General features: G+C 41.9%; 1 protein-coding gene across 1 annotated transcript in view; it reads right to left on the bottom strand.

Annotated features, from left to right (window-relative positions):
• The window catches only part of LOC120046656 (AT-rich interactive domain-containing protein 3B-like), an 82,518-nt gene that overhangs the window by 8,796 nt on the left and 47,007 nt on the right, over window positions 1-26,715 (bottom strand). The window contains exons 3-4 of the mRNA XM_038992052.1: window positions 26,197-26,274; window positions 25,806-25,878 (exon numbers count right to left, since the gene is read on the bottom strand). Of these exons, the coding sequence (XP_038847980.1) occupies window positions 25,806-25,878; window positions 26,197-26,274 (151 nt within the window). The remainder of the gene's footprint in view (window positions 1-25,805; window positions 25,879-26,196; window positions 26,275-26,715) is intronic.

Here is a 26,715-nt window from a genome sequence, read left to right as displayed (position 1 = left end):
CTTATAAAAAACAATCATAATCACTAGTTAACTACACAAGGTTCATGATATTACTAGTTTATCTAGCGTGTCCTGCGTTGCATATAATCGATGCGGTGCGGATTCGCGGAAAAAGGACTGTCGTTGCTCCAACGTGTACCTAACCATAAACATCAATGCCTTTCTTAAAATCAATACACAGAAGTATATATTTTTAAACCTGCATATTTAGCTAAAAGAAATCCAGGTTAGCAGGCAATATTAACCAGGTGAAATTGTGTCACTTCACTCGCGTTCATTGCACGCAGAGTCAGGGTATATGCAACAGTTTGGGCCGCCTGGCTCATTGCGAACTAATTTGCCAGAATTTTACGTAATTATGACATAACATTGAAGGTTGTGCAATGTAACAGGAATATTTAGACTGGTGGAAGCCACCCGTTAGATAAAATACGGAACAGTTCCGTATTTCACTGAAAGAATAAATGTTTTGTTTTTCGAGATGATAGTTTCCGGATTCGACCATATTAATGACCTAAGACTCGTATTTCTGTGTGTTATTATGTTATAATTAAGTCTATGATTTGATAGAGCAGTCTGACTGAGCGATGGTGGGCACCAGCAGGCTCGTAAGCATTCATTCAAACAGCACTTTCGTGCGTTTTGCCAGCAGCTCTGCTGTTTATGAATTCAAGCCTATCAACTCCCGAGATTAGGCTGGTGTAACCGATGTTAAATGGCTAGCTAGTTAGCGGGGTGCGCGCTAATAGCGTTTCAAACATCACTCGCTCTGAGACTTGGAGTAGTTGTTCCCCTTGCTCTGCATGGGTAACGCTGCTTCGAGGGTGGCTGTTGTCGATGTGTTCCTGGTTCGAGCCCAGGTAGGGGCGAGGAGAGGGACGGAAGCTATACTGTTACACTGGCAATACTAAAGTGCCTATAAGAACATCCAATAGTCAAAGGTATATGAAATACAAATCGTAGAGAGAGAAATAGTCCTATAATTCCTATAATAACTACAACCTAAAACTTCTTACCTGGGAATATTGAAGACTCATATTAAAAGGAACCACCAGCTTTCATATGTTCTCATGTTCTGAGGAACTTAAACGTTAGCTTTCTTACATGGCACATATTGCACTTTTACTTTCTTCTCCAACACATTATTTAAACCAAATTGAACATGTTTCATTATTTATTTGAGGCTAAATTGATTTTATTGATGTATTATATTAAGTTAAAATAAGTGTTCATTCAGTATTGTTGTAATTGTCATTATTACAATTTTTTTTTTTTATTATAAAATCGGTATCGGCGTTTTTGGTCCTCCAATAATCGGTATCGGCATTGAAAAATCATAATCGGTCGACCTCTAATCCCCAATGATCCATCGCATCTCCCAAAAACGTTTTCAACATACATCTGTAAAATGATAGTATAGAAACTAAAGCTTAATTTGTCTTCCTCTCAGGCTTCCATATCTTCTCCCTGGATCTCCTCCTCAATGTCCACCTCTTGAACATCAGACTCTGAGGCCTCATCTTCACTGTCACTTTCCAACCTTGTTGAGGATAGCTCGTTGTCAGGCTCAAAAAGCCTCAAATTGGTCCGGATTGCCACCAATTTTTCAACCCTTGTATTGGTCTGCCCGTTGCGTGCTTTTGTGTGTGTGTTCCCAAACAAGGACCAGTTGCGCTCTGAGGTGGCTGATGTTGGTGGATGATGGAGGCAACAGGGGAAAGAGCCTGAGATCCACAAAGTCCCTTCCACCAGGTGGCTGATGAGATATGTTGGCACGACTGCCATATTGCATCTCCATCCCAAAGCCCTTGCTTGGAACTGTACTTTGCCAGACTGCCAAGAACCTTGCCCTCATCCAGGCCAAGGTGGCGAGACACGGTAATCATGACACCATAGGCCTTGTTGATCTCTGCACCAGACAGGATGCTCTTGCCAGCATACTTGGGGTTCAACACACGTTTTGATGCATTTCAGAACTGCAGTTTTCTCTGCTTGGAGTAACAGTGAAGTGGGCAGGGCAGTACGGATTTCTTCTCTTACATCTGCAAGCAGAGTCTAAACATCAGACAGGATGGCATTGTCTCCCTCAATCCGTGCAATGGCTACTGCTATAAGTTTCAGGAGTTTCAGCCTGCTTACCACTCTCTCCCAAAATACATCATGCAGGAAGATCCTCTTGATGGGGCTGTCCATATGAGCAGACTGATATGGCCATTTCTTGGAGACTGTCAAACGTGATGACAACACCACCCCAATGAGTGGCAGCTTCAATGTGGTGCTCTTATTCTTCTCACTTTGCTTGGTGAGGTAGATTGTGAAGGGTCATCAAGTTATAGCAGCAAACCTAACCATTTCCTTGGCTCTCTTGTAGAGTGTATCCATTGTTTTCAGTGCCATGATGTCCTTGAGGAGCAGATGCAATGCATGAGCAGCACAGCCAATGGGTGTGATGTGAGGGTAGGAGCCCTCCACTTTACACCAAGCAGCCTTCATGTTCGCAGCATTGTCTGTCACCAGTGCAAATACCTTCTGTGGTCCAAGGTCACTGATGACTGCCTTCAGCTCATCTGCAATGTAGAGACCGGTGTGTCTGTTGTCCCTTGTGTCTGTGCTCTTGTAGAATACTGGTTGAGGGGTGGAGATGTAGTTAATTATTCCTTGCCCACGAACATTCGACCACCGATCAGGAGATGGTTGCAATACAGTTTGCTTTCTCTATGATTTGCTTGACCTGCACTTGAACACTGCATCCAGCAAATGAGTAGATAAAGCATGTCTGGTTGGAGGGGTGTATGCTGGGCAAAGAACATTCAGAAATCTCTTCCAATACACATTGCCTGTGAGCATGAAAGATGAACCAGTTGCATACACAGCTGGAGCAAGACAGTCATCAGCATTTCTCTGACTACATTCCTCCATTGAGTCTAAAAAACTTCTGATTCCAGGAGAACCATGAGCTGTTGCTATCGATAAGGTGTCTGATTCATAATTTTCACTCCGAATGGAAGTAGAGGGACTTTTATCAGAGGTTGCATGTTGTGAGCGCTGAGGGAACTTTTTATGCACTTGGTCAGAGGATTCTGCATCTTTGTTACATTCTTCACATGATTTTGCACAGTATTCGCAAATGTACACAGCTTTTCCTTCTACATTAGCTGCAGTGAAATGTATCCACACATCAGATAGTGCCTGTGGCATTTTCCTGTAAAGATTAGAAAAGAATGAGTAAAAAACAAAAAAACAATTACATGTACAGATAAATAGTTAAGCAGTTAGATTAAACAACTCCTTTGTAAGATAAATGTTTTAATATGAAACATGTATGGAAACAGGTGAATTAACACTCCTCAGTTAGCAGACTCAAGCAAGCTAAAACCCACATGGTAGCAAAAACTAACTAGCAGAAAATATTTTAACACTTTTCTGTAGGCTACTATTTACTAGTTAACAAAAAATCATGTGTCATATAAAATATATTCACCCCACCCAGTATTGTAATCAAAACGTACCAGAAAACATGTAGTCCTTGGCTCAGACAGTGTAGTTGTGTGGGCTCAATAGCATCTCATTAGTGTGCAAGATCGTGAGAATCAGCTGTACAGCACATGTGATGGAAGAATGCACTGTGCATGCAGAGGGTTGCAATTCCATTGAATTGGGGATAGTTTAACCAAAATATGCGACAAGACCTAGAATTGCCGTATGTGTATCCCACAAAAAAGTTCCACTGTTATAAGCTAACTTTTTTGATGAATTTAAGCAAAATTCCCCAAATTCCCAGGCTTAACTTCCCATGGAAAATTTCTAGAAAAATTCCTTGAAATTTACCAGAAAGTTTCTGAATCTTTGCAACCCTACTTATGACTAAAGCCTATATACAGTAGGCCATCAACAAAGCCAGCGGTAACTACAGCTAGCTAAGCTAGGAAATCAAAATCCACTACACCTACAAGACAGTGGGAATAGCCTCAGCTTTTCCCGGAATTCAACATTCTGATCTCTAGAGACAATTAACATACGACACTTTTGCCAAAATAGCCACTTTCTCATCTATAGTACTGTAGTAGTAGTAGTAGTATTGAGTAAAAATAAATAAAACAAATCTGAAAGGATAAACAGACATTTCACAAAACTAGGGTACAATATACACATAACATGAATTTTAGATTGTCCATGGTCGCTAGGACATATCAGTTTCCTGTAAGATTGAGGAAGTGCCAACAGCCTAATAATGTGTCTGGAGTCCCGTCTCTCTGAGTGGTGGATGAGATGACATCAGGCAGGATGTTCTATTAGCACAGAGAGCATTGTGTCACTACCACCAGCCACCAGAGAGAGAGATGGAGAGAGGCTGGGTAGAGGGTAGATAGAACAGGAGGCAGTAGCCCAGCCCGGCCCAGCGCTTCCAGAACATACAGCCTATCATAAGCAGAAGGAATGTGGTGTAAAAGGCCATCCTGAGCCCTGGTCAGGCCACAGTTATTTAATGCTGCAACGACATCAATCCTGCATCAAACAATTAGTACAACTGGAGGGGTCAGAGGTTGGCCAGGGGTTATTGATGTCTGAATTAAAGTGCAGGTCAGCAAGAAGCCGTTTTCATACACAGCCAGCCGTATGTCCCCCTGGACAATGAGGCCAGAACAGATAAGCACAAAAGACCTGACCTGCACTGACAACCCAGCATTTAGGCTTTAATTCACATCAATGCCTCTTCCATTCCAGCACACTAATATCAATGTTAGGAATAGGACCATCAGGAAGCGATGTAGAGAAGTGTTTTTTTCCCGCAAGAATCAGTATTTTAATTTAGACAATAGATTTTTTCCCCTCTGAAGCAGATATTCTGCCTGCGTAAACCAAATACAAACGCGACAATAAACCTAGTGCTACAATAAACCTAGCGCTACAATCAACCTAGCGCTACAGAATCAAATGAACACGTTTCAATAGGATCTGCTGAAATGTGAGCAAACTGCAACAATCCATTTATGAAAATGATTAAATGACGTAATTAACCAAAGCCCCTTCAGCTAGACTGGAGGAGATAGAGAAACATGAGCGAGAACTAACAACCCACCAGTCTTTGGTGATAAACATCTGCTCTAGCTCTTTTAGGCCTGTGGGCACAATCACTTTAAACACGTTTTAATCTGGGGAACACAACCCCAGAGTCAGTCGATGTAGAAATGAGTAACAGAGCAGCGTAGCCATGATAGCAGGCCACATATTGAACAGCTGAAGCATTAGCTCATGCTAGCGTTAATGTAGGCCACTATTGGCTGCTTTCTCTCAAAGGGCAGCAGGGATTTGTCCACTGCAGCACCGAAACGATTTGTAATTGGCTACAGGCTTCACCTCCCATCATCCTTTGCCCTGGACTGATTTCCCCCCTGGGACAGGGCCATCAGGAGGCGAGTGATTAATGGCTGTGGAGGTCAGAGGTCATGGTGGTGGGAAGTGCTGTGGTGGTGAAGGCTCCCTGAGCCACTCCCTAACTCCTTCCTCCATTCGCAGTACTTCCAGTGTTCAGACAGGGCCAGAGCCCAACAGAGAGAGGCCCATAGGGGTAGGAAGGGCCAGGAGGCAGCCACCTCTCACCCCACTGGGAGGGAGTTACAGTACAGTAATTGAGGCATTATTGTCAGTAGTGGGCACAGCCCAGCTTAGAAGACACTACGCTGGATAGAGAACAAGATCAAAAAAAGAGGGAGACCAGCCTACTGCAGTCTGAACCAGTCAGTTAGTGAGTCACAGTTCCAGGAGAGAAAACAGAACATTTAAAAACACCAATGAGACTGGTGTTGAAGCATCCCTTCGTCACATGATAAGTTTAACCCCCTTCCCCCTGCACCATCCACACTGCCCCCTACAGTTCCAAGGATGTGTTCCATCTCCATGTGACAAAAAACAAGGTCATTACATGATGATCCCTGACCCATTTTTTTGTAAAACAGCTGTCTGCATTAAAGAATTCTATAATAAATACATGAACTGGCTCTTATGCCAGCATCGTAAATTAAATGTAGCTGATTTCACATTACTGGCATTCCAGCTGACGGGCTGGGGAGAGGAGACAGGAAATGAATTTTTTACAGAATGTGCTGCCACGAGGTGTGGGGTTTCACTACCATCCACCTTTTAGGAGTGAGGGAGGAGGAAAAGAGGAAGGAAAGAGTGGATGGAGAGAGAGGCGAGAAAGAGACAGAAACAAGGGCAGGCAGGAGCGCATTTATAAGCCCATCATTATCTAAAGGATATATCGCTTTCTGTGGACCCCCCTCCCCCTATATACACACACCCCCCCATGCTCTGAGAGAGGGAAGGAGCAGATGAGGTGGATGGGACAGCCAGCTGGATAAAGACTGGATTACTGCTATAAGGTGTCAGCCAAAACACAAATGGCCTCTGCCTCATGTCAGTGTCCTTTCAGAAGACCCCCCCCACACCACTTTGGATCCACCCCACCACCAGCAATATCCCAGATTAGACCAAACAAGGGCCTGCAGCTCCCCACCACTGTTCTGTTCTGCCTCTCTGTCTCAGACCCACTACAGTCTACAAGCAGCCCTGACTGCTCCTGCTGGATGTTTAGTTTACCCAGGGACCCAGGCCATTTGGTTTACATGTTCATATGTTGAGCCTGGTATTGTCAGAGCCTGCTCTGCCGCTGCTGGAGCAGCGTTTGTTTTATTTTTAATGCCGGGCCGAGGGACATAGAAGGTAAAGTCCAACGACGGTATGGAATTCTTTAGCTATCTTTAGTCTGGGGAGAGCCATTCATATGCATCACATGACTGACCAATTCATATCAAGTGGTACGGAATATGTATGTGGACACAGCAGCCAAGCAGCCCTCCTATCTATAGCGAGAGTTAAGATTACCCCCTATATATGTAGGAGGCCAATAACACCAGGCAGGCGGGGATATAAAAGCACAGCTGGTGCCGGCCAGGCACCGGGGGAGGAGGGGGTAGTGTCTCATGACAAACCATTAAAAAGAAATCCCACAACAAACATTTGAAGAGTAAATTGCAAAGAGACCTTCCATGATGTGTTAAACTCAATACACAACATGTAAATCACTAGATTGAAGCCTGGGAACGAGAGCCCTTTTTATTTATAGGACAAATCCTTTGATACATCAAGTCTCGTCAATGATAAAGGAACAACAGTAACAACTCACGGAGTAGACCGTGATCTGGCTGCAGTCCAAAATGGGGACGGTAATCTCTCATTGGGAACAATTAGCTTAGTAAGAAGATCAGCGATAAGGGGGTGAGAGAAGGAGCAAAAGAGAGAGGGAAAAAGAAAGATTAAAAAGAGGGAGAGAGAAACATGACTCCCTCCTCTCGGGGTCATAAAGATGGGTCACCTGGTGAATTGGGGGAGGGGGATTGAAAGGGTGGAATGTGGATAGCGCAAAAAGTGAGACGGCCACTTCAACTGTAACCCAAATCCCTTTGGTCCCTCGAGGCCGGGATCTGGCTTGGACTACTGGCCGACTGGACTCTAATCAACAGTCCATCAGATAGAGGTGATGAGGCGGAGGGGGGGTCCATCTCACATCTCCCCTGCAGCTAAACATGCCCAGGGAGACGGAAGAGATCGAGCCCAGATCTCAAATCCCTCCATCTCAACCAAAGATCAAACCATAGCCTACACTTTTACATTTGTATTCAGTTTCAATAGTCTAATATAACCAAATTGCACTGGCGGGTAAATGTTAATTTCTTTAAGCAAAAATTGGCTTGGTGTCGAAATTTGACATGATGAGCACATTACTAGACGGCTTTTCGATCTCCACTGTGCTTCTACGTTTACTCTCCCCGTCAAAAGTATAAAACGTCATCATTCTCGCCTGAGGTAATAGAGAGAGACCGGTCTGAAATCAGCTGCTCCTCAAATAACAGAAGAGCTTTGCTGCCGCAGTGACCACAGAGGTGGCCAACTAGAACAGGGCTGGTTTAGAGGGTAGGTAGGGGACAGAAATCTCTCCCTCCACCGGCAGGAGGACCATTGACAGGGTCTCAGTTGACCTCTGCCCCCCCCACTCTTCTCAACACAGATAACTGCTCCAATCAATGGACACCCAGATTGACAGATAAAGCCATCAGCTGGCGAGCCTCATTTGGAGCTCAGCAAGAGGTGATCAATACAGGAGCATCAGCTGCTGTGGACTGGGGATAGCATAGGGTGTGGAGGAGAGGAAACCAGGTACCCCTCACAACTCAATACAAAACCATCTCTATGGTAACTGCTGATTGTTTCATTCCAGCTCAAGGTTCCAGACTCCATACATGGACCATATGGGCTGACATTGTAAGCTAGAGAAAGCAATAAAAAGTAGAAGGTCTAGGATCGATACTGTAGCACTGACTGCGTGCGTAAATGAGTACAACACCCACTAAGGCTCTTTTGAGACATCCTTCGTCCACTGACAGTACAGACATCTGTCATTCTTTGTTTCTCTTGAAAACCCAATGTGTACCAATACATTACTGAGTCGTATGTAACGGTACTATATGCACCATACTGTATGTCAGCGCAGGGCTATTGTGCTGGTGAAGATCTCCTTCGGGGGCCGTTAACTATTTCAGTCCATCCATCACTGGATTGCAAAGGAGAGGAATCCCATCTCCAGTGCACACCAACCAGGACAAAGAGAGAACTATAGAGATGTTACATTAACGTTACAACGTTCAGATTGAAACCTTGTCAAATAGAGAAGGGAATCGTCACAGCTCTATTCATTCTGTCTCTGTCTGCAACGTTTACATCACTGAATACACCCCACAACCAAGTGGATTGATTCAGGAAAGGACAGGAAGGGGTGGGGGGGAAGAAAGAGACACAAAAACATAAAAAGGGCGGGCCCCTGATGGTACCGAAACTAAACAAATAAGAGCAGATTCCCATCGAGCTAACATCAGGAAAACCCCAATTTCCTTTGGTTTTGAAGTGGGGGAAAACAGAGGACTGATGGGTCTGCCTGTGGATGAGCCTGCATCTAAATACAGCTTTGTAATTTAGGAGGGCGAGGTTTTAAAATTACCCAAGACAATCTCAGACCTCTAACATATCAACACGCTGACCACATCTTTGATTAAAGAGAGAAATGTCTGTAGCTAAGAATATTTGTCCTTTTTGGCATCTGTCTAGATTCTAGAAGGCATTTATTATAAAGCAGTGGCTCTGACTGCGCTGGGCTGGGGTTGGCCCTGCGGTTCCCACCCTTTCCTCCCTCAGGGGACCAATCTACTCTGCCAGCCCATGCCCAGCTCTTGCCTGGACCAGCCCCAGACCCAAATTGCGTCTCAAATAGCACCATATTCCCCATGTATAGCACAACATTTAACCTCACTAGGGTACGTGGGACGCTAGCCCCACCTGGCCAACATCCAGTGAAATTGCAGAGCACCAAATTCAAAAACAAATACTCATTATAAAAATTCATAAAACATACAAGTGTTACACATCGTTTTAAAGATTAACTTCTTGTTAATTCAACCACGGTGTCAGATTTCAAAAAGGCTTTACGGCGAAAGCAAACCATGCGATTATCTGAGGACAGCGCCCAGCAGACAAATCATTACAAACAGTTACCAACCAAGTAGAGGAGATACACAAGTCAGAAATAGCTATAAATTTAATCACTTACCTTTTATGATCTTCATATGGTTGCACTCACAAGACTCCCATTTACTCAATAAATGTTTGTTTTGTTTGATAAAGTCCCTCTTTATATCCAAAAACCTCTGTTTTGTCCGCGCGTTTTGTTCAGTAATCCACAGGCTCAAACGCAGTCACAACAGGCAGACGAAAAATCCAAATAGTATCCGTAAAGTTCGTAGAAACATGTCAAACGATGATTATAATCAATCCTCAGGTTGTTTTTAGCCTAAATAAATCGATAATATTTCAACCGGACAATAACGTCGTCAATATAAAAGGTAAACAAGAAAGGCGCGCTCTCAGTCGCACGCATGAAAAAGCTCTGGGACACTGTAGGGTCCACTCATCCAGAGTGGTCTTACTCTCTAATTTTTCAGAAAACAAGCCTGAAACAATTTCTAAAGACTGTTGACATCTAGTGGAAGCCATAGGAAGTGCAATTTGAGTCCTAAGTCAATGGATACTGTAATGTCATTCAGTAGAAAACTACAAACATAAAAAAAATGATTTCTGTTATATCAGTTCTGTTCAAATCAGTTCTGTTATACTCACAGACATTATTTTAACAGTTTTGGAAACTTTAGAGTGTTTTCTATCCATATGCTATATATATCTATATGCATATCCTAGCTTCTGGGACTGAGTAGCAGGCAGTTTACTTTGGGCACGCTTTAAATCCGGAGGTGAAAATAGTGCCCCCTACCCTAATGAAGTTAACCAGGGCACAAGGTCAAAAGTGTAGTGCTCATAGGGCTCGGTTCAAAAGTAGTAAACTATATAGGGAATTGGGTGCTGTTTGGGACACCCCCCCAGTGTCTTCCCCAGTGACGGATTGCTCATTTCCAGGGGAAATGAAAGACTGTGGCCTTGTTTCCACACATGCAGGCCTTTTGCCTCCCTTCACTCCACTCCCCCTCTGATGCCTCTGTAGTTGTGGCACCCTCTCCCCCCCCTCTCCTTTCCCTGTGCCTCCCCTGTCTGTTGGTTACCTTAATCCCTCATGCCCTCCTCCCTCGCAGTCCAGACACGTGGCAGTCTTTCCCTCGTCTGCTGTCCATCAGTGTTCCCCCTATCAAAAAGGCAGGCCCCCCCAGTTTTAGGGGCTCATTAATCATTCTCTGTAGGACAGGAGGCCCCTTAATCCAGCCCCTCCCCCCACCGCCTGCCCTGCGCACTAACCTCGGCCCCTATCCCCCACGGTCTTATCAAGTTTCAGTGGCTGTAACTGTAGCACAATAAACAGAGGGAAAAGGGGGTGAGGGGAGGAGCGGGGGAGGGAGGAGGACAGAGACAGAGGGGAGATTTTTCAGTACCATCACATTTCTATTCTGGCCCCAGTCACTGTTCTTTACAGCCATGTTTCACACACTTTTCATAAGGAACTGAAGCTGTGAGCTAGTCATCTATATAACGTGTTGCTACACTCGTGGTTTTGAGTTAGTAGTGTAGTGAAACCAGAATGAAATTCAAATAAATGGTTTCTAAATCAGTGCACCATATGAGTAGCCTGACATTTACCACCTCTCAGACCAGCGGGGGAGGTTCGATTCAACAGGTTTGGATTCAGTTGGAAACCATTTTGCTCACACAACACCTACTTTAATAGTATGGACAGATGTGCTCATACGACAGAGTGTGTAAAACTCAGGCAAGTCATTTCCAGAAACTGTTCAATTAAAATAAAGCCCTATTAAACAGGCCACAGAATGTTCCCATTGTAGCTCTGCTATAGTATGTGTGTATGTACAGCACAGCAAGCCTCCCTGTCCTGTATGTGGGGGGGGGGGGGGGGGGCTTTGTAGTGTGAGTGCTAGCCCTGCTCAGTGGTAATATAATGCATACATGGATCCCCAAGAGCCCATTCGTGGTGTAATTGGAGAGGACAGAGCACTATGTCTCTGGGTTACTGTTAGGGACTTCCTCACGTCCCCCACTGGGCGTCCACTGTTCCCACGCCGCTATACTACGCGGCGCTGGCCGCTGACACATCGCCAAGCCAACGTGGCCGGCCCTTAGTAAACACAGCTGACTGACCGACAGCCTGGAAACATTAAGGCGATTAGGGCACAACTACTGCTCGCCTCGAAATTCAGTCACTAGCCAATAGGTCTGGCTGTGCTGAGCCAGCTGGCGGAGCTACTGTAGTTCAAAGAGAAGCCTGCCTTCAACAAATCCAAATCAATTCAGAGTTTATTAGTCACATGCACAGGGTCGCAGATGTAATTGCAGGGTACAGTGAAATTCTTAAGCTCAGAGTTCCAACAATACAGGTTAAAAAGAAGTGAATGAAACAATTAAATAATAAGTAAAATAATAGAATAGATCACAAGACAGCATATATACACTGAGTGTACAAAACAGTTCCATGACAGACTGACCAGGTGAATGCTATGATTGATTGTCACTTGTTAAATCCGCTTCAAAATCAGTGTAGATGAAAGGGAGGAGACAGGTTAAAGAAGGAGTTTTAAGCCTTGAGACAATTAAGACATGGATTGTGTATGTGTGCCATTCAGAGGGCGAATAGGCACAACTAAAGATTTAAGTGCCTTTGAACGGAGTATGGTTGTAGGTACCAGACGCACCGGTTTGTGTCAAGAACTACAACGCTGCTGGATTTTTCACACTCCACAGTTTCCCCGGGGGGGGGGGTACAACTCAATATCAGGAAGGTGATCCTAACATTTGGTATACTCTGTGTATATTTACAACTAGTTTTAAATTCTATACAGATGCTGCAAATTGCGTAAACAAGGATACTTGTCCATAGTGACGAGTGAGTAAGAAGAATACATGTCCATTGGGGGGTGGAGCAAGTAGCTGACTAGTGGTGGCTATTTGCTACTTTTGACCCGAGCCCTGGTTTCTGGGAGAGAAACTATTGACCAGTCTGATAGTTTTAGTCATGATGCAAAACAACCATCAGCTCAGTTTCTCTCCCTCTCTCCAGTCCAGTCCTGACTGTTCTGGTTAAATGGCACAGACAAGGCCGGCTTACAGCATTACAATCTAAATCTTTACTACGGCGGATTTTCATATAAAAACCTTAGTTAGCTCTTACTCCAATAGCCAAACAAACCCCCAGCATCAGGTTTTTTGACGCATCAACTTACTACAGTATACTCAACACTACACCATGTTTGGGCGGTATACAGTCGTGCCAAAAATATTGGCACTCTTGCACTTTTTTCAAATAACTCACAATTTTCCCTAAAAATAAGTTGAAATTGAACAAAGTATTTGGTCTCCACAATTCTTTATTTCACTGTTAATATTACAGAACCTTTGTTTTTGATTCAGAACATAATATATTAATTTAAAACAGAAAATAAACAAACAGAAATGGCATTGACAAAATTATTGACACCCTAGACTTAATATTTGGTAGCACAGCCTGTGGTCAAAATAACAGCAAACAAGTAACCATCGATGAGCTTTCTGCACCACTGTACTGCCAGTTTGGCCCACTCCTCTTGTGCAAATTGCTCCAGTTCTCCCAGATTAGAAGGGTGCCTTCTCATAACTGCTGTTTTCAGATCTCTCCACAAATTTTCAATGGGATTTAGATCTGGACTCATTGCTGGCCACTTCAGAACAGTCCAGCGTTTTGTCTTGAACCATTCCTGGGGGCTTATTGAAGTGTGTTTGGGGTCATTGTTTGAAAGCTTCATTTTGTTTTCTGTAAACATGGTGTGCTTTACCAAATAGCTTTAATTTGGTCTCATCTGTCCACAGGACATTCTCCCAGAAGAATTTTGGCATGTTCAGGTGTTTTCTGACAAATAACAGTCAGGCTAGGATGGTGTCCTCCTGGGTCTCCTACCATATAACCCCCTTTCATTGAGTTGGCGACGGATGGTGGAGTTGAAACTGTCGTACCTTGTGTCTGAAGGTCAGCTTGAATCTGTGTGGCAGTTGACCGAGGTGCTTTCTCTACCATTCGAATAATCCTTCGCTGCAATCTTCCATCAAGTTCTCTCTTGCGGCCATGTCCAGTGAGGTTGGTTGGCTACAGTGGCATGGGCCTAAAACTTCTTGATAGCATCACATACGGTGGAAACAGGAACATCAAGGTCTTTGGAGATTGTCTATGCCTGGCTATAAATCGTGCGGCTGACCTCAGATAATTCTCTGGTTTTCTTTCTTTTGTCCATGCTCATTGCAGTACACACAGTAACACAAAACAGGAGAATGAGTCCTTTTCTCTATTCAAACTGGTTGAATACGTGATTTTTATACTGCAGCCACCTTCAACTCACCACAGGTGAGTTCAATTCCAATGTAAATGAGAATCACCTGCTTGACATTAATTATTTAAAACTACTTCTAGAAGGTGCCAATAATATTGTCTGGGACATTTTATGATTTCTTTGTAGAATTAGCTAAGATTTAGTAAATTATTCCGAATTTTTTGTTTTGTTCAACTGCACACCAAAGACATTTGGGGTCACTTAGAAATGTCCTCGTTTTCCATGAAAACATAAATGAAATGAGTTGCAAAATGAATAGGAAATATAGTCAAGACGTTGACAAGGTTATAAATAATGATTTCTTTATTGAAATAATAATAGTGTCCTTCAAACTCTGCTTTCGTCAAAGAATCCTCAATTTGCAGCAATTACAGCCTTGCAGACCTTTCTAGTTGTCAATCTGAAGAGATTTCACCCCAAGCTTCCTGAAGCATCTCCCACAAGTTGGATTGGTTTGATGGGAACTTCTTACGTACCATACGGTCATGCTGCTCCCACAACAGCTCAATAGGGTTGAGATCAGGTGACTGTGCTGGCCACTCCATTATAGACAGAATACCAGCTGACTGCTTCTTCCCTAAATAGTTATTGCATAATTTAGAGCTGTGCTTTGGGTCATTGTCCTGTTGTAGGAGGAAATTGGAACCAATTAAGCGCTGTCCACAGGGTATGGCATGGCGTTGCAAAATGGAGTGATAGCCTTCCTTCAAAATCCCTTTGACCCTGAACAAATCTCCCACTTTACCATCACCAAAGCACCCCCAGACATCACATTGCCTCCACCATGCTTGACAGATGGCATCAAGCACTCCTCCAGCATCTTTTCATTTTTTTCTGCGAATGTTGTTCTTTGTGATCCAAACACCTCAAACTTAGGATTTGTCTGTCCATAAATTTTTTCCAATCTTCCAGTGTCTGTCCTTTTGCCTATCTTAATATTTTATTTTTATTGGCCAGAGATATGGCTTTTTCTTTGCAACTCTGCCTAGAAGGCCAGCATTCCAGAGTCGCCTCTTCACTGTTAATGTTGAGACTGGTGTTTTGCAGGTACTCTTTAATGAAGCTGCCAGTTGAGGACTTGTGTGGCGTCCGTTTCTCAAACTAGACACTAATGTACTTGTCCTCTTGCTCAATTGTGCACCGGTGCCTCCCACTCCTCTTTCTATTCTGGTTAGGGCCAGTTTGTGCTGTTCTGTGAAGGGAGTAGTACACAACGCTGTACAAGATATTCAGTTTCTTGGCAATTTCTCGCATGGAATAGCCTTAATTTCTCAACAAGAATAGACTGACGAGTTTCAAAAGAAAGTTCTTTGTTTCTGGCCATTTTGAGCCTGTAATCGAACCCACAAATGCTGATGCTCCAGATACTCAACTAGTCTAAAGAAGGCCAGTTTTATTGCTTCTTTAAATCAGAACAACAGTTTTCAGCTCTGCTAACATAATTGCAAAAGGGTTTTCTAATGATCAAATAGCCTTTTAAAATGATAAACTTGGATTAGCTAACACAACGTGCCATTGGAACACAGGAGTGATGGTTGCTGATAATGGGCCTCTGTACGCCCATGTAGATATTCCATAAAAAATCTGGCGTTTCCAGCTACAGTAGTCATTTACAACATTAACAATGTCTACACTGCATTTCTGATCAATTTGAATGGTATTTTAAAAATGTACAAAAAAAATTGCTTTTCTTTCAAAAACATTTCTAAGTAACCCCAAACTTTTGAACGGTAGTGTATGTCCCCATTACCAGTAAAACTTAATTAAAACATATTTCTTTCACTTACTTGCTGTGCTGTTTCCTTGTTCATTTGTTCAGTCGTTTCATTCTCAACCAGAATTTCTATGGAATGCCGTTTGGGTCTTTGCATGTCAAAAAAGATACGTCAAATAACACTATTTGATGTGTCAAATAAGCTTGATGACAAATCAGGACCTGAATATGACTGCATGTCACATAATTTAACGCATTCATAATATCTTTACGTAGTTATTACACATTGATTACACTATCACTCATATTTCATGTCACAACGATTCATCGATATGTATGCTATGATGCTGGTAAAGTTGTCTCACGCACCTACAGCGCAGGTCATAAAAAAAGCTAGCTAGCTCATGGATGCAAACAATGTTCTTCCCCAAAAACATAGCAAAACGACAATCTGTTTCAGTAGCTATAGTTAGCTAGCTATTATGCCATTATTTAATAGATCATGATATACGAGGTTGGAATGTTATACAAAATCAACACAAGACAATTTGTTAATTTGACAAAAATCTGTTGAAATCACACTGGATGTATTAGACTTTAGAATTGCTTTGGGGGCATACGTATTTCACTGTACAGCCTTACCTATGGATTGTGGATCAATGACATGGTGTATCAGTCTACTCAGTGACACCCAGAGAACATTAGTATTGTAGCTCTTATTGCGGGACTCTGAAGCAACTGTGAATTGAGCCACATTTATTGTCAACCTATGTGCATTGAACCCTATTCCCGAGGAAAAACAATACTGCATGAATGTTTTGGAGTCTGATAACTCTGAGGACGACGTTGGGAAAAAATATATTGGGTATTGAGTATACTGTTACATTTCATTGATCCCCAAACCTTAGGTAAAGCTGTACAGTGCAATATGAATGTCAATACAGACAATAGGCTGACCGGGGAGGTGATTTCACACAGTCACAGTCCCGCAATAAGAGCTACAACGCTAATATTTGCGTAAACTCTTCCCTGTTGTGTTCTGTGGGTGTCACCGACTAGACTGATACCACATTTCATTGCTTCACATTCCAACCTTGTTTAACATTATCTAGTCTAAATATGGCATGATTCCACCAATAGTAACCTTCTGCATCACTTTCAAATAGGGACTTTTATATTGAAAGCAAACCGCTAATCCTTATTGTGGCTAGCTTCACAACATATCCTGGTCAGGTCGAGCCTCACTAGGCAGATGAAGCTAGCTGCCTGCTTATCCTGTCTGGCCGAGGCGTTCCGCTAGCACACATTAACAAGTCCAATACAGCAAATGAAAGATACACATCTTGTGAATCCAGTCAACATGTCCGATTTTTTAAATGTTTTACAGCGAAAACAGCACGTATATTTATGTTAGCTGACCACCAAATACAAAGAAGGACAGACATTTTTCACAGCACAGGTAGCATGCACAAAGCCAACCTAACTAACCAAGAACCAACCAAACTAACCAAGAAACAACTTCATCAGATGACAGTCTTATAACATGTTACACAATAAATCTATGTTTTGTTCGAAAAATTTGCATATTTGAGGTATAAATCAGTTTTACATTGCAGCTACCATCACAGCTACCGTCAAAAATAGCACCGAAGCAGCCAGAGTAATTATAGAGACCAACGTGGAATACCTAAATACTCATCATAAAACATTTCTGAAAAATGCATCGTGTACAGCAAATGAAAGACAAGCATCTTGTGAATCCAGCCAATATTTCAGATTTTTTAAGTGTTTTACAGCGAAAACACAATATAGCATTATATTAGCTTACTACAATAGCCTAGCACACTTCCGCATTCATTCATCAAGGCACGTTAGCGATAGCAATAGGCACGTTAGCGTTAGCGAATAAACCAGCAAAAGATATTAATTTTCACTAACCTTCATAAACCTTCCTCAGATGACAGTCCTATAACATCAGGTTAAACATACACTTATGATTAATTAATTAATCATCTCAAGTGGACGGCGCTGACAGGCATTTGGCTGCTTTGCACTTGGGTTTTTTTCTTCATAAAGTGCCCTTTTCTCCTACAGTCTACCTTACCCCCTCCCTCCTAGCCCCCATCCCATCTCAGAGCAGGAGGTGAGGGAAGGGTGTCAAATCAAAACAAACTATCACCCATCTGCTTAAATTGAAGCCTTTAAGACGGTTAATAGCAACACAACAGTGTCAAAGTTTTTCTCCACGTTCCCAATGGGGGCGAGAAAACAAGAAGTGAAATGGATGTGATAAACAATAAGGCTACAGGAAAACACAGCAGCTAAACACTCCTGAGGCCTCAGCCACCAACTGAAGAGGAAACGCTGCTGCTGTTGCTGCAACTCTAATGTGGGGGGCATCAACGGGCCTCTTCACAGGCCCATTGGGTGTAAGACAGCTGGCGAAATTCCTCAACAATGAACACACACAAACATGCCTGTTTTTAGGCACACAAGGCCAAATGGGATTCTCTCGCAAGCTTCCCTTCAGTTATTTCCCACTTCCCAAGGACTTGGGGGGGCATGAAGTGGGTAATTGCTCCTCTATTTGGGCATGTCCTTCTCTCTCTCTCTCTTTCTCTCTTCTCCAACTAACATTGTTTGATCAGCTGTCCAAATATATTCAATATCTAAAGAGTGTTTTCTCCTACTTCAAAACACAGTAATATAATTAGAAAACATTTTTGACACTCAAAGAACTGAAAATAAAATGCAGTATCCAAGTATAAATCTGTATTTATTTGATAGTGCAGCAGAAGCCACTAAATACAAAACAAAAATGGAGTACAGTGCCTCCAATTGATCCATAACAGGGCCAGAGATAATTTTGTCAGAGAGATCACCGGCCTGGCCTGCGAGGCCAGCGGCTGAGGGCTGCATCTCACGGTAGTCCTGGGGAACGTGTGCTGTGCTGCGGCCCTGTTCTCACAGCCGAGTGGGAAGACAGCCAAGCAATTTGTTCTCCATGATTAAGGCCCCGATTTAGGAGACAGCGGAGGTCAGCCAAATGCTGCTTATTGAAGTAGAAAAAGGAGAGGGGGGGGGGGGGTTCTTTCTCTCTCAGGCCACAAAGAGGTATTGACAGGGTAGCCAGGTAGGTGAAATTCTTTGCTGCACCATGGTAATGACAGGATAGAGAACATCTCAGCTAAAAGCATTGACCTTCTGGTTCTAGAATGATCCTGTGATATCATCAATAAAGAAGCCTTGGGGTAATCACTCTCTCATTGCATCTTATTGGAAACACAACACAGCTACAAGTCAGGACTCACCCATCACCACTCACAATTATCTTGAATTACTTTTGAAAAACTTCTTTAACTCATCACATACGCTGCCGCTACTGTTTACTGTGTCACTTTATTCGTAGTTATATGTACAGTACCAGTCAAAAGTTTGGATAAACCTACTCATTCAAGGGTTAATCTTTATTCTTACTATTTTCTACATTGTAGAATAATAGTGAAGACGTCAAAACTATGGAATCATGTAGTAACCAAAAAAGTGTTAAACAAATATATTTGATATTTGAGATTCTTCAAAGTAGCCACCCTTTGTCTTGATGACAACTTAGCTCACTCTTGGGATTCTCTCAACCAGCTTCATGAGGAATGCTTTTCCAACAGACTTTAAGGAGTTCCCACATATCCTGAGCACTTATTAGCTGCTTTTACTTCACTCTGCGGTCCAACTCATCCCAAACCATCTCAATTGGGTTGAGGTTGGGTGATTGTGGAGGCCAGGTCATCTGATGCAGCACTCCATCACTCTCCATCTTGGTCAAATAGCCCTTACACAGCCTGGAGGGGTGTCGGGTCATTGTCCTGTTGAAAAACAAATGGTAGTCCAACTAAATGCAAACCAGATGGGATGATGTATCGCTGCAGAATGCTGTGTTAGCCATGCTGGTTAAGTTTGCCTTGAATTCTAAATAAATCACTGACAGTGTCACCAGCAAAGCACCCCACCACCATCACACCTCCTCCTCCATGCTTCACGGTGGGAACCACACATGCTGAGAACTCTTTCACTTACTCTGCGTCTCAAAGACACGGCGGTTGGAACCAACAATCTCAAATTTGGACTCATCAGAGCAAAAGACAGATTCCCACTGGTCTAATGTCCATTGCTCATGTTTCTTGGCCAAAGCAAGTCTCTTCTTATTGGTGTCCTTTAGTAGTGGTTTCTTTGTAGCAATTTGACCATGAAGACCTGATTCAAGCAGTCTCCTCTGAAAAGTTGATGTTGAGATGTGTCTGTTACTTGAACTCTGTGAAGCATTTATTGGCTGCAATCTGAGATGCAGTTAACTAATGAAGTTATCCTCTGCAGCAGAGGTAACTCTGGGTCTTCCTTTCCTGTGGCAGTCCTCATGAGAGCCAGTTTGATCATAGCGCTTGATGGATTTTGCGACTGCACTTGAATAAACTTTCAAAGTTCTTGACATTTTCCGGATTGACTGACCTTCATGTCTTAACTTCTCTAGGATAGGGGGCAGCATTTTCACGTTTGGATGAAAAGCATACCCAAATTCAACTGCCAGCTACTCATGCCCAGAAGATAAGATATGCATATTGTTAGTAGATTAGGATAGAAAACACTCTGAAGTTTCTAAAACTTTGAATCATGTCTGTGAGTATAACAGAACTTATTTAGCAGGCGAAACCCCGAGGACAAACCATTCAGATTTTTTTTTTGAGGTCACTCTTTTCAACGAGTTTCTAATTGACTTGCTTGCAGTTCCTACCGCTTCCACTGGATGTAAACAGTCTAGAGAAATTGGTTGAGGTTATTCCTTTGTGTAATGAAGAAGTACGACCATCTTGAACGAAAGTCACATTAAGTGTCCTTTTAGATAGAAGTGCGTAACCAGAAAGCTGGCTATAGTTGGTTTTAATCCTGTATTGAACACAGATCATCCCGTCTTCAACTTTATCGATTATTAACGTTAAAAAATACCTAAAGTTGTATTATAAAAGTAGTTTGAATTATTTGGCAAAGTTTACAGGTAACCTTTGAGATATTTTGTAGTCACGCTTGAGCAATTTGGAAGCAGTGTTTTGCTGGATCAAACGCGCCAAATAAATGGACATTTTGGATATATATATCGACGGAAATAAATCGAACAAAAGGACCATTTGTGATGTTTATGGGACATATTGGAGTGCCAACAACAGAAGCTCGTCAAAGGTAAGGCATTAATTATATTTTTATTTCTGCGCTTTGTGTCGCGCCTGCAGGGTTGAAATATGCTTATCTCTTTGTTTACAATGGTGCTAACTCAGATAATAGCATCGTATGCTTTCGCCGAAAAGCCTATTTGATTTCTGACATGTTGGCTGGATTCACAACCAGTGTAGCTTTAATTTGGTAATTTCCATTTGTGATTTAATGAAAGTTTAATTTTTATAGTAATTAATTTGAATTTGGCGCTCTGCATTTTCTCTGGCTTTTTGCCAAGTGAGACAGTAGCGTCCCGCCTAAACTCAGATTTTTGGATATAAATATGAACTTTACCGAACAAAACATACATGTATTGTGTAACATGAAGTCCTATGAGTGTCATCTGATGAAGATCAAAGGTTAGTGTTTAATTTTCTCTATTTCTGCTTTTTGTTATTCCTCTCTTTGGCTGGAAAAATAGCTGTTTTTTTCTGTGGCTATGTACTGACCTAACAATCGTTTGGTGTGCTTTCGCCGTAAATCCTTTTTGAAATCAGACATGTTGGCTGGATTCACAACATGTGTAGCTTTAATTTGGTGTCTTTCATGTGTGTTTTCATGAAAGTTTGATTTTTATAGTAATATATTTGAATTTGGCGCTCTGCATTTTTACTGGCTTTTGGCCAAGTGGGACGGTAGCGTCCCACATATCCTAGAGAAGTTTTAAAGTGATGATGGACTGTCGTTTCTCTTTACTTATTTGAGCTGTTCTTGCCATAATATGGACTTGGTCTTTTACCCAATAAGGCTATCTTCTGTATACCACCCCTACCTTGCCACAACAACTGATTGGCTCAAACGCATTGAGGAAAGAAATTCCACAAATGAACTTTTAACAAGGCACACCTATTAATCAAAATGCATTCCAGGTGACTACCTCGTGAAGCTGATTGAGAGAATGCCAAGTGTGTGCAAAGCTGCCATCAAGGCAAAGGGCGGCTACTTTGAAAAATATTAAATATATTTTGATTTGTTTAACACTTTTTTGGTTACTACATGATTCCATATGTGCTATTTCATAGTTTTGATGTCTTCCCTATTATTTTACAACAAGAAAAATTGTAAAAAAATAAAAACCCTGAGTAAAAAAGAAAATGAGTAGGTGTCCAAACTTTTGACTGGTACTGTACACCTTTAGCTACCTCAATTACTTTGTACCCCTGCATATCGACTCGGTACTGGTACCACTTGTATATAGCCAAATTAGTTACTTGTTGTATATCTATTATTATTATTATTATTATTACGTGTTTTACTTTTCTATTATTTCTCAATTTCTTTCTCACTGCATTGGGCCTGTAAGTAAGCATTTCACTGTTCGTAAACAACAGGTGTGGACTAAGCATGTGACGAAACAAATTCGATTTTGAAACTCATCCTGGCACCATGTTCTGAACAAAATGATGCACCATGAATGAAACCAGATTGACCATGACTGGTTGAAAACAACACACTTGCAGTATAAGCGAATAAAAAAGGAAACCACAAAGAACAACTGATTAAGTCATCATCATCGATCTAGCGTTTTAGTCGGCTTGATGAAGATTGCCATCTGACCAACATAGTACAAGGGTCAGCCTTCCACTCCCCACTGTCAGAGCATTGACATGCTAACTGGCCAATGACAGATCCTCTCCCTCTAACTAATACATCATCCCCCAACAAGACATCTAAAACACACGTGCCAGGCCGGCCAAGCCCAGGGACCAGGGAGGGGAGTCACTAGCTACCGCTGATTTCACTGGCTGTGTGAGGACACACAAGGCTCTCTCTACAGGCACTCAGTGATTTGACTGTCTTAGGGTCGGAGTCGATGGCATCCGCCGTGGCAATGTTTTGACAGTATCTTAGCGCGCGCGCACACACACAGTGAAACTAACATTTTACATTTGGCTCTATACTCCAGCATTTTAGATTTGAGATCAAATGTTTCATACGAGGTGACAGTACAGAATGTCAACTTTTATTTGAGGGTATTTTCATACAAATCCATTTTACCATTTAGAAATGCAAGTTATTTATGTATCTAGTCTGCCCATTTGAGGAAGTCAAGTATTTGGACAAATTCACTTGGTGTATTATAGTAGTCAAAAGTGTAATATTTGGGCCCACATTCCAAGCACACAATGACTACATCAAGCTTTTGACTATTCAAACTCAGATTCATTTGCAGTATGTTTTGGTTGTGTTAGATTTTGCCAAGTGCGTAACTTTGTGTTGCATATTATGGGTGGTCAGGGTCAATAGATTCCGGGGTCAACACCCTTCTAGGGGCAGAATAATAAAACAAGAAATAGTTGAGATTTTTCTGGTGAATTTAAGACTTTCCTGATAATTTGGTCAATATATCCCAACCACAACTGAAATACCAATAATTTCTGTATTACTATAAACTGTTGGTCTAACTAACAGTTCAGAAAGGAACCATGCGTGACAATTTCTTGGTAGAACAACTGAGAAAGTCAGTTCTGGGGTTTGATTGAATGTTTGCTATGTTGCGTAACGGCTTGTATTGAATGACATGTTTCCCCAAAACGTTCAACTTCCTTGAACAGACTAAGATAGCCTACATTTGCTCCGTTTGGTGGGTGTGCCGAGGTGTGGCTTGAAGCAATGAGTGATATATTTGAAGGGAAGCGGTGCATTTTGAACCCACAACCGAATCCCTCCCCGTTTTTCAACTGGTCGTTCAGAACACCCCGTTTCCATTTAATTGAACGTTGCATTACATGTTTTTGTACTGAACGCAGCCCTGGTGACTTTTCTACTCCAAAATTCATGTAAAATGGTGACACCATTAGAATATAATTTCCCCCTGGTCCATATTATCAGACTGGTGTGTTATTTAGCAATAAGCATTATAACCTGTAGCCCAAATGATGCAGCATAGTGGCTATAAATAAATAGGCACATGGGGTTGCCCATCTGTATTTGTGCTAATCATTAGCTAGTTCAGTGCTTCCAAAACCTTTTTGGTCATGGCCCCCTTTCATCATGGGGGAACATCATATGCCCGCCTCCCCCCCTGGAAGAATTAGTATGGTGATTAGGTTGCATAAACATGATGAGTGTTTTATCCCCACAATTTTGTCCTTCAAATTTGTTTTCTAAACATAAATAAGGAGTATAGGTTGCTGGTCAGAGTCTGAGACAAGCAGGCTGCCTCTGACTGGGGAGAGTAACAGGCTTGTTTGAGGCTACTGCCTGAGGTTCAGAGGAACAACTTTTCTCTAATTCTGTAGCCTACTACAAATCAGTTGTTTCAAAGTTTATATTACTACAAAAGCTGTCTTTGAACTCTCAAAAATGTGCCCAATATAACTATTTCCAATTATCACTGGTTTTGAAAAATAACGCTCACACGCGAGATGCTCATCTCGTCACGTCGCAATATAAAACTTTTTCATTTGAAAAACAATTTTATATACAATTATTATTCGTGTTTATAAATTGACCATGTTAAATGAGAATGTTCTTCTTTATTTGTTACAAGTTAGTTAACAAACCCTTTCTCATTACAAGACGTGCAGGGGTATGGGGGATTCAATCATAAAATTAGGAATTGAGTATTACTCTATAGTGTAAAGTCACAGAAAGCCAGTAGCTACAGTGGAAAAATTATTTCCAAACCATTAAATTCATTATGGTACAGTGCCTTGAGAAAGTGTTCACCCAGTCACTACAAAAAGATACAGGCTCCCTTCCTGACTCAGTTGTCGGACAATAAAGGAAACTGCTCAGGGATTTCACCATGATGCCAATGGTGACTTAAACTGTTACAGAGTTTAATGGCTGTAATAGGAGATAACTGTGTATGGATCAACTACATTGTAATTACTCCACAATACAAATCTAAACGAAAGACTGAGAAATAAGTCATGTTCTTTGTGCCTCTAGCTTTCTCACCGAACCTTTTTCACAATTAATTCACGATTATCCATAATCATAGTAGTATCCACATGAATGTAGAAGTGTTCAGAAACATTCTATTCTTACTCACAATAAAAGTGACTCCAAAATGACAATACATTGGTCACCATTCAGTTCCTATTGCGCAAAATATAACCAGAAACTACAAAAACAAACTGCAAATGCATCCGAGTTTGTAGAGTCACAAGCTTGATGTAGTCATTGAGTGCAAGGAATATGGGACCAAATACTAAACTTTTGACTACTTTAATACACTTTGTGAATTTGTCGAAATACTTATGCCTTATATGAAACAATTGATCTCAAATCCAAAATGGTGGAATATAGAGTCAAATTTTTAAAAATGTAGCTTCACTGTCCAAATGCATATGGAGAGGAGTGTACCTGGCATTTGAGCATGAGCTAAAAGCATTCTGAAAATGTGATTTGACCACAGGGAAAAAGCTATGTTTATAAAATACTGCAAATTGCAGGTTGGCTTGAACTGAGCCCTTTATCCCTTAGCAGTTCTGTAGTCTGAGGTGGTCTCTCTCATTTGAGGGGCCATACTGATTGTGGAGCCTTCCAGGCTTTGCGCTTAGTGAATTAGTCACAGCCTAAACAGGTTCTCTCAGGTCTGAGACGGTGTGTGTTAGCGTACGCGGGTCAGACGGGACAGCAGGAGACTGATCTCACCTGACAAGCCCTCAAACATCTTCAACACAGGGAAACAGGATTCAGTGTTCAATAGTTTGTGTCTTTTCTAGTTGACTACAATTTTCTCTGAGAAAGGGCTTGTTTCGTGTGTGTGTGTGTTTGCATGCGACTGAAAGTGGAAGAGAAACTATGGTGTTGTGAATCATACAGGCAAGACACACTCTTTGTGAGAATTTCAGTATCTCTACAAGTGAACCATAGCACATAAAAGAGGAAATGAATAAAGTCTAAATGGAAGTAGTAGGGGAAAGTTGCTTTCTAAAAGTCAGCCTTCTTACCTCTTTTCTGCATGTAGGTGAACAGGTCATCCAGGAATTCCTTTCTGTTGGGGTCACTGTCAAGCTCATACAGCTGAAGGTGAAAACCATTGCGTTTCAGTCAGTCTTATCTTTTGATACTTTTAAATATACCACTCAAGTCCAACATGCATTTGTATTTATTGAATTGCTTCCAATCAATTGGCTAACTAAAGGAAAGCAGGAAGTATCATCAAGCAATCACTACAAATAAATAGTAAGGGTTCATTATATAAAATCTGACCTGTGACCTTCTCTATGAGATGAATAACATTCTTTCTTTACTGCTAGATAGGTATTTGATGACCTGTTGTGTTCTGAGTGCAAACCAAAGCCTGGTTCAGCCATAATGTGCTCTAGACCAGATACGTACCTTAGCAAAGTCTCTGGAGGCCTCTCCTCCTCTTCCTCTTCCACTGTCATTCTCATCAGCCCAAGCAGCGCTCCCATTCTGCGGAGAGATGACAGAATAAACACTCAGTACACCCAAGCATAGACACATTTGGGGCTGTGGCGGTCATCAAATTTTGTACGCCGGCTATTGTCATGCAAATGACTGCCTGTGTCACAGTAATTGACTGATAATAAATAATAAAACAAATTTATAATTTCAAAGACTCCACGTATACAAGCCGCTGATGTGCGCCTTTGGAACATCTACATTTAAAAAAGTTTAATAAATCAATTTAACCCTTTAGAACCCATAGCGGCAGTCAAGGGCCCTTCTTTAGAATTACTATAGTGGCCGCAAACTGCCTTTTTTTCTCTACAATGATATCTGTGTCTAGCTAGCTAGCCAGCCTGTTAGGCAAGAAAAGTTGTGTGGCGGTGAATATAGGCTGCGCGCGCGAAGCATCAACCTCAGCTGTCACTTTCGCTAACTAGCCATACA

This window comes from Salvelinus namaycush, chromosome 1 (assembly GCF_016432855.1).
Source record: "Salvelinus namaycush isolate Seneca chromosome 1, SaNama_1.0, whole genome shotgun sequence".
Classification (NCBI taxonomy): domain Eukaryota; kingdom Metazoa; phylum Chordata; class Actinopteri; order Salmoniformes; family Salmonidae; genus Salvelinus; species Salvelinus namaycush.
This window is presented reverse-complemented; position numbering and strand designations above follow the sequence as displayed.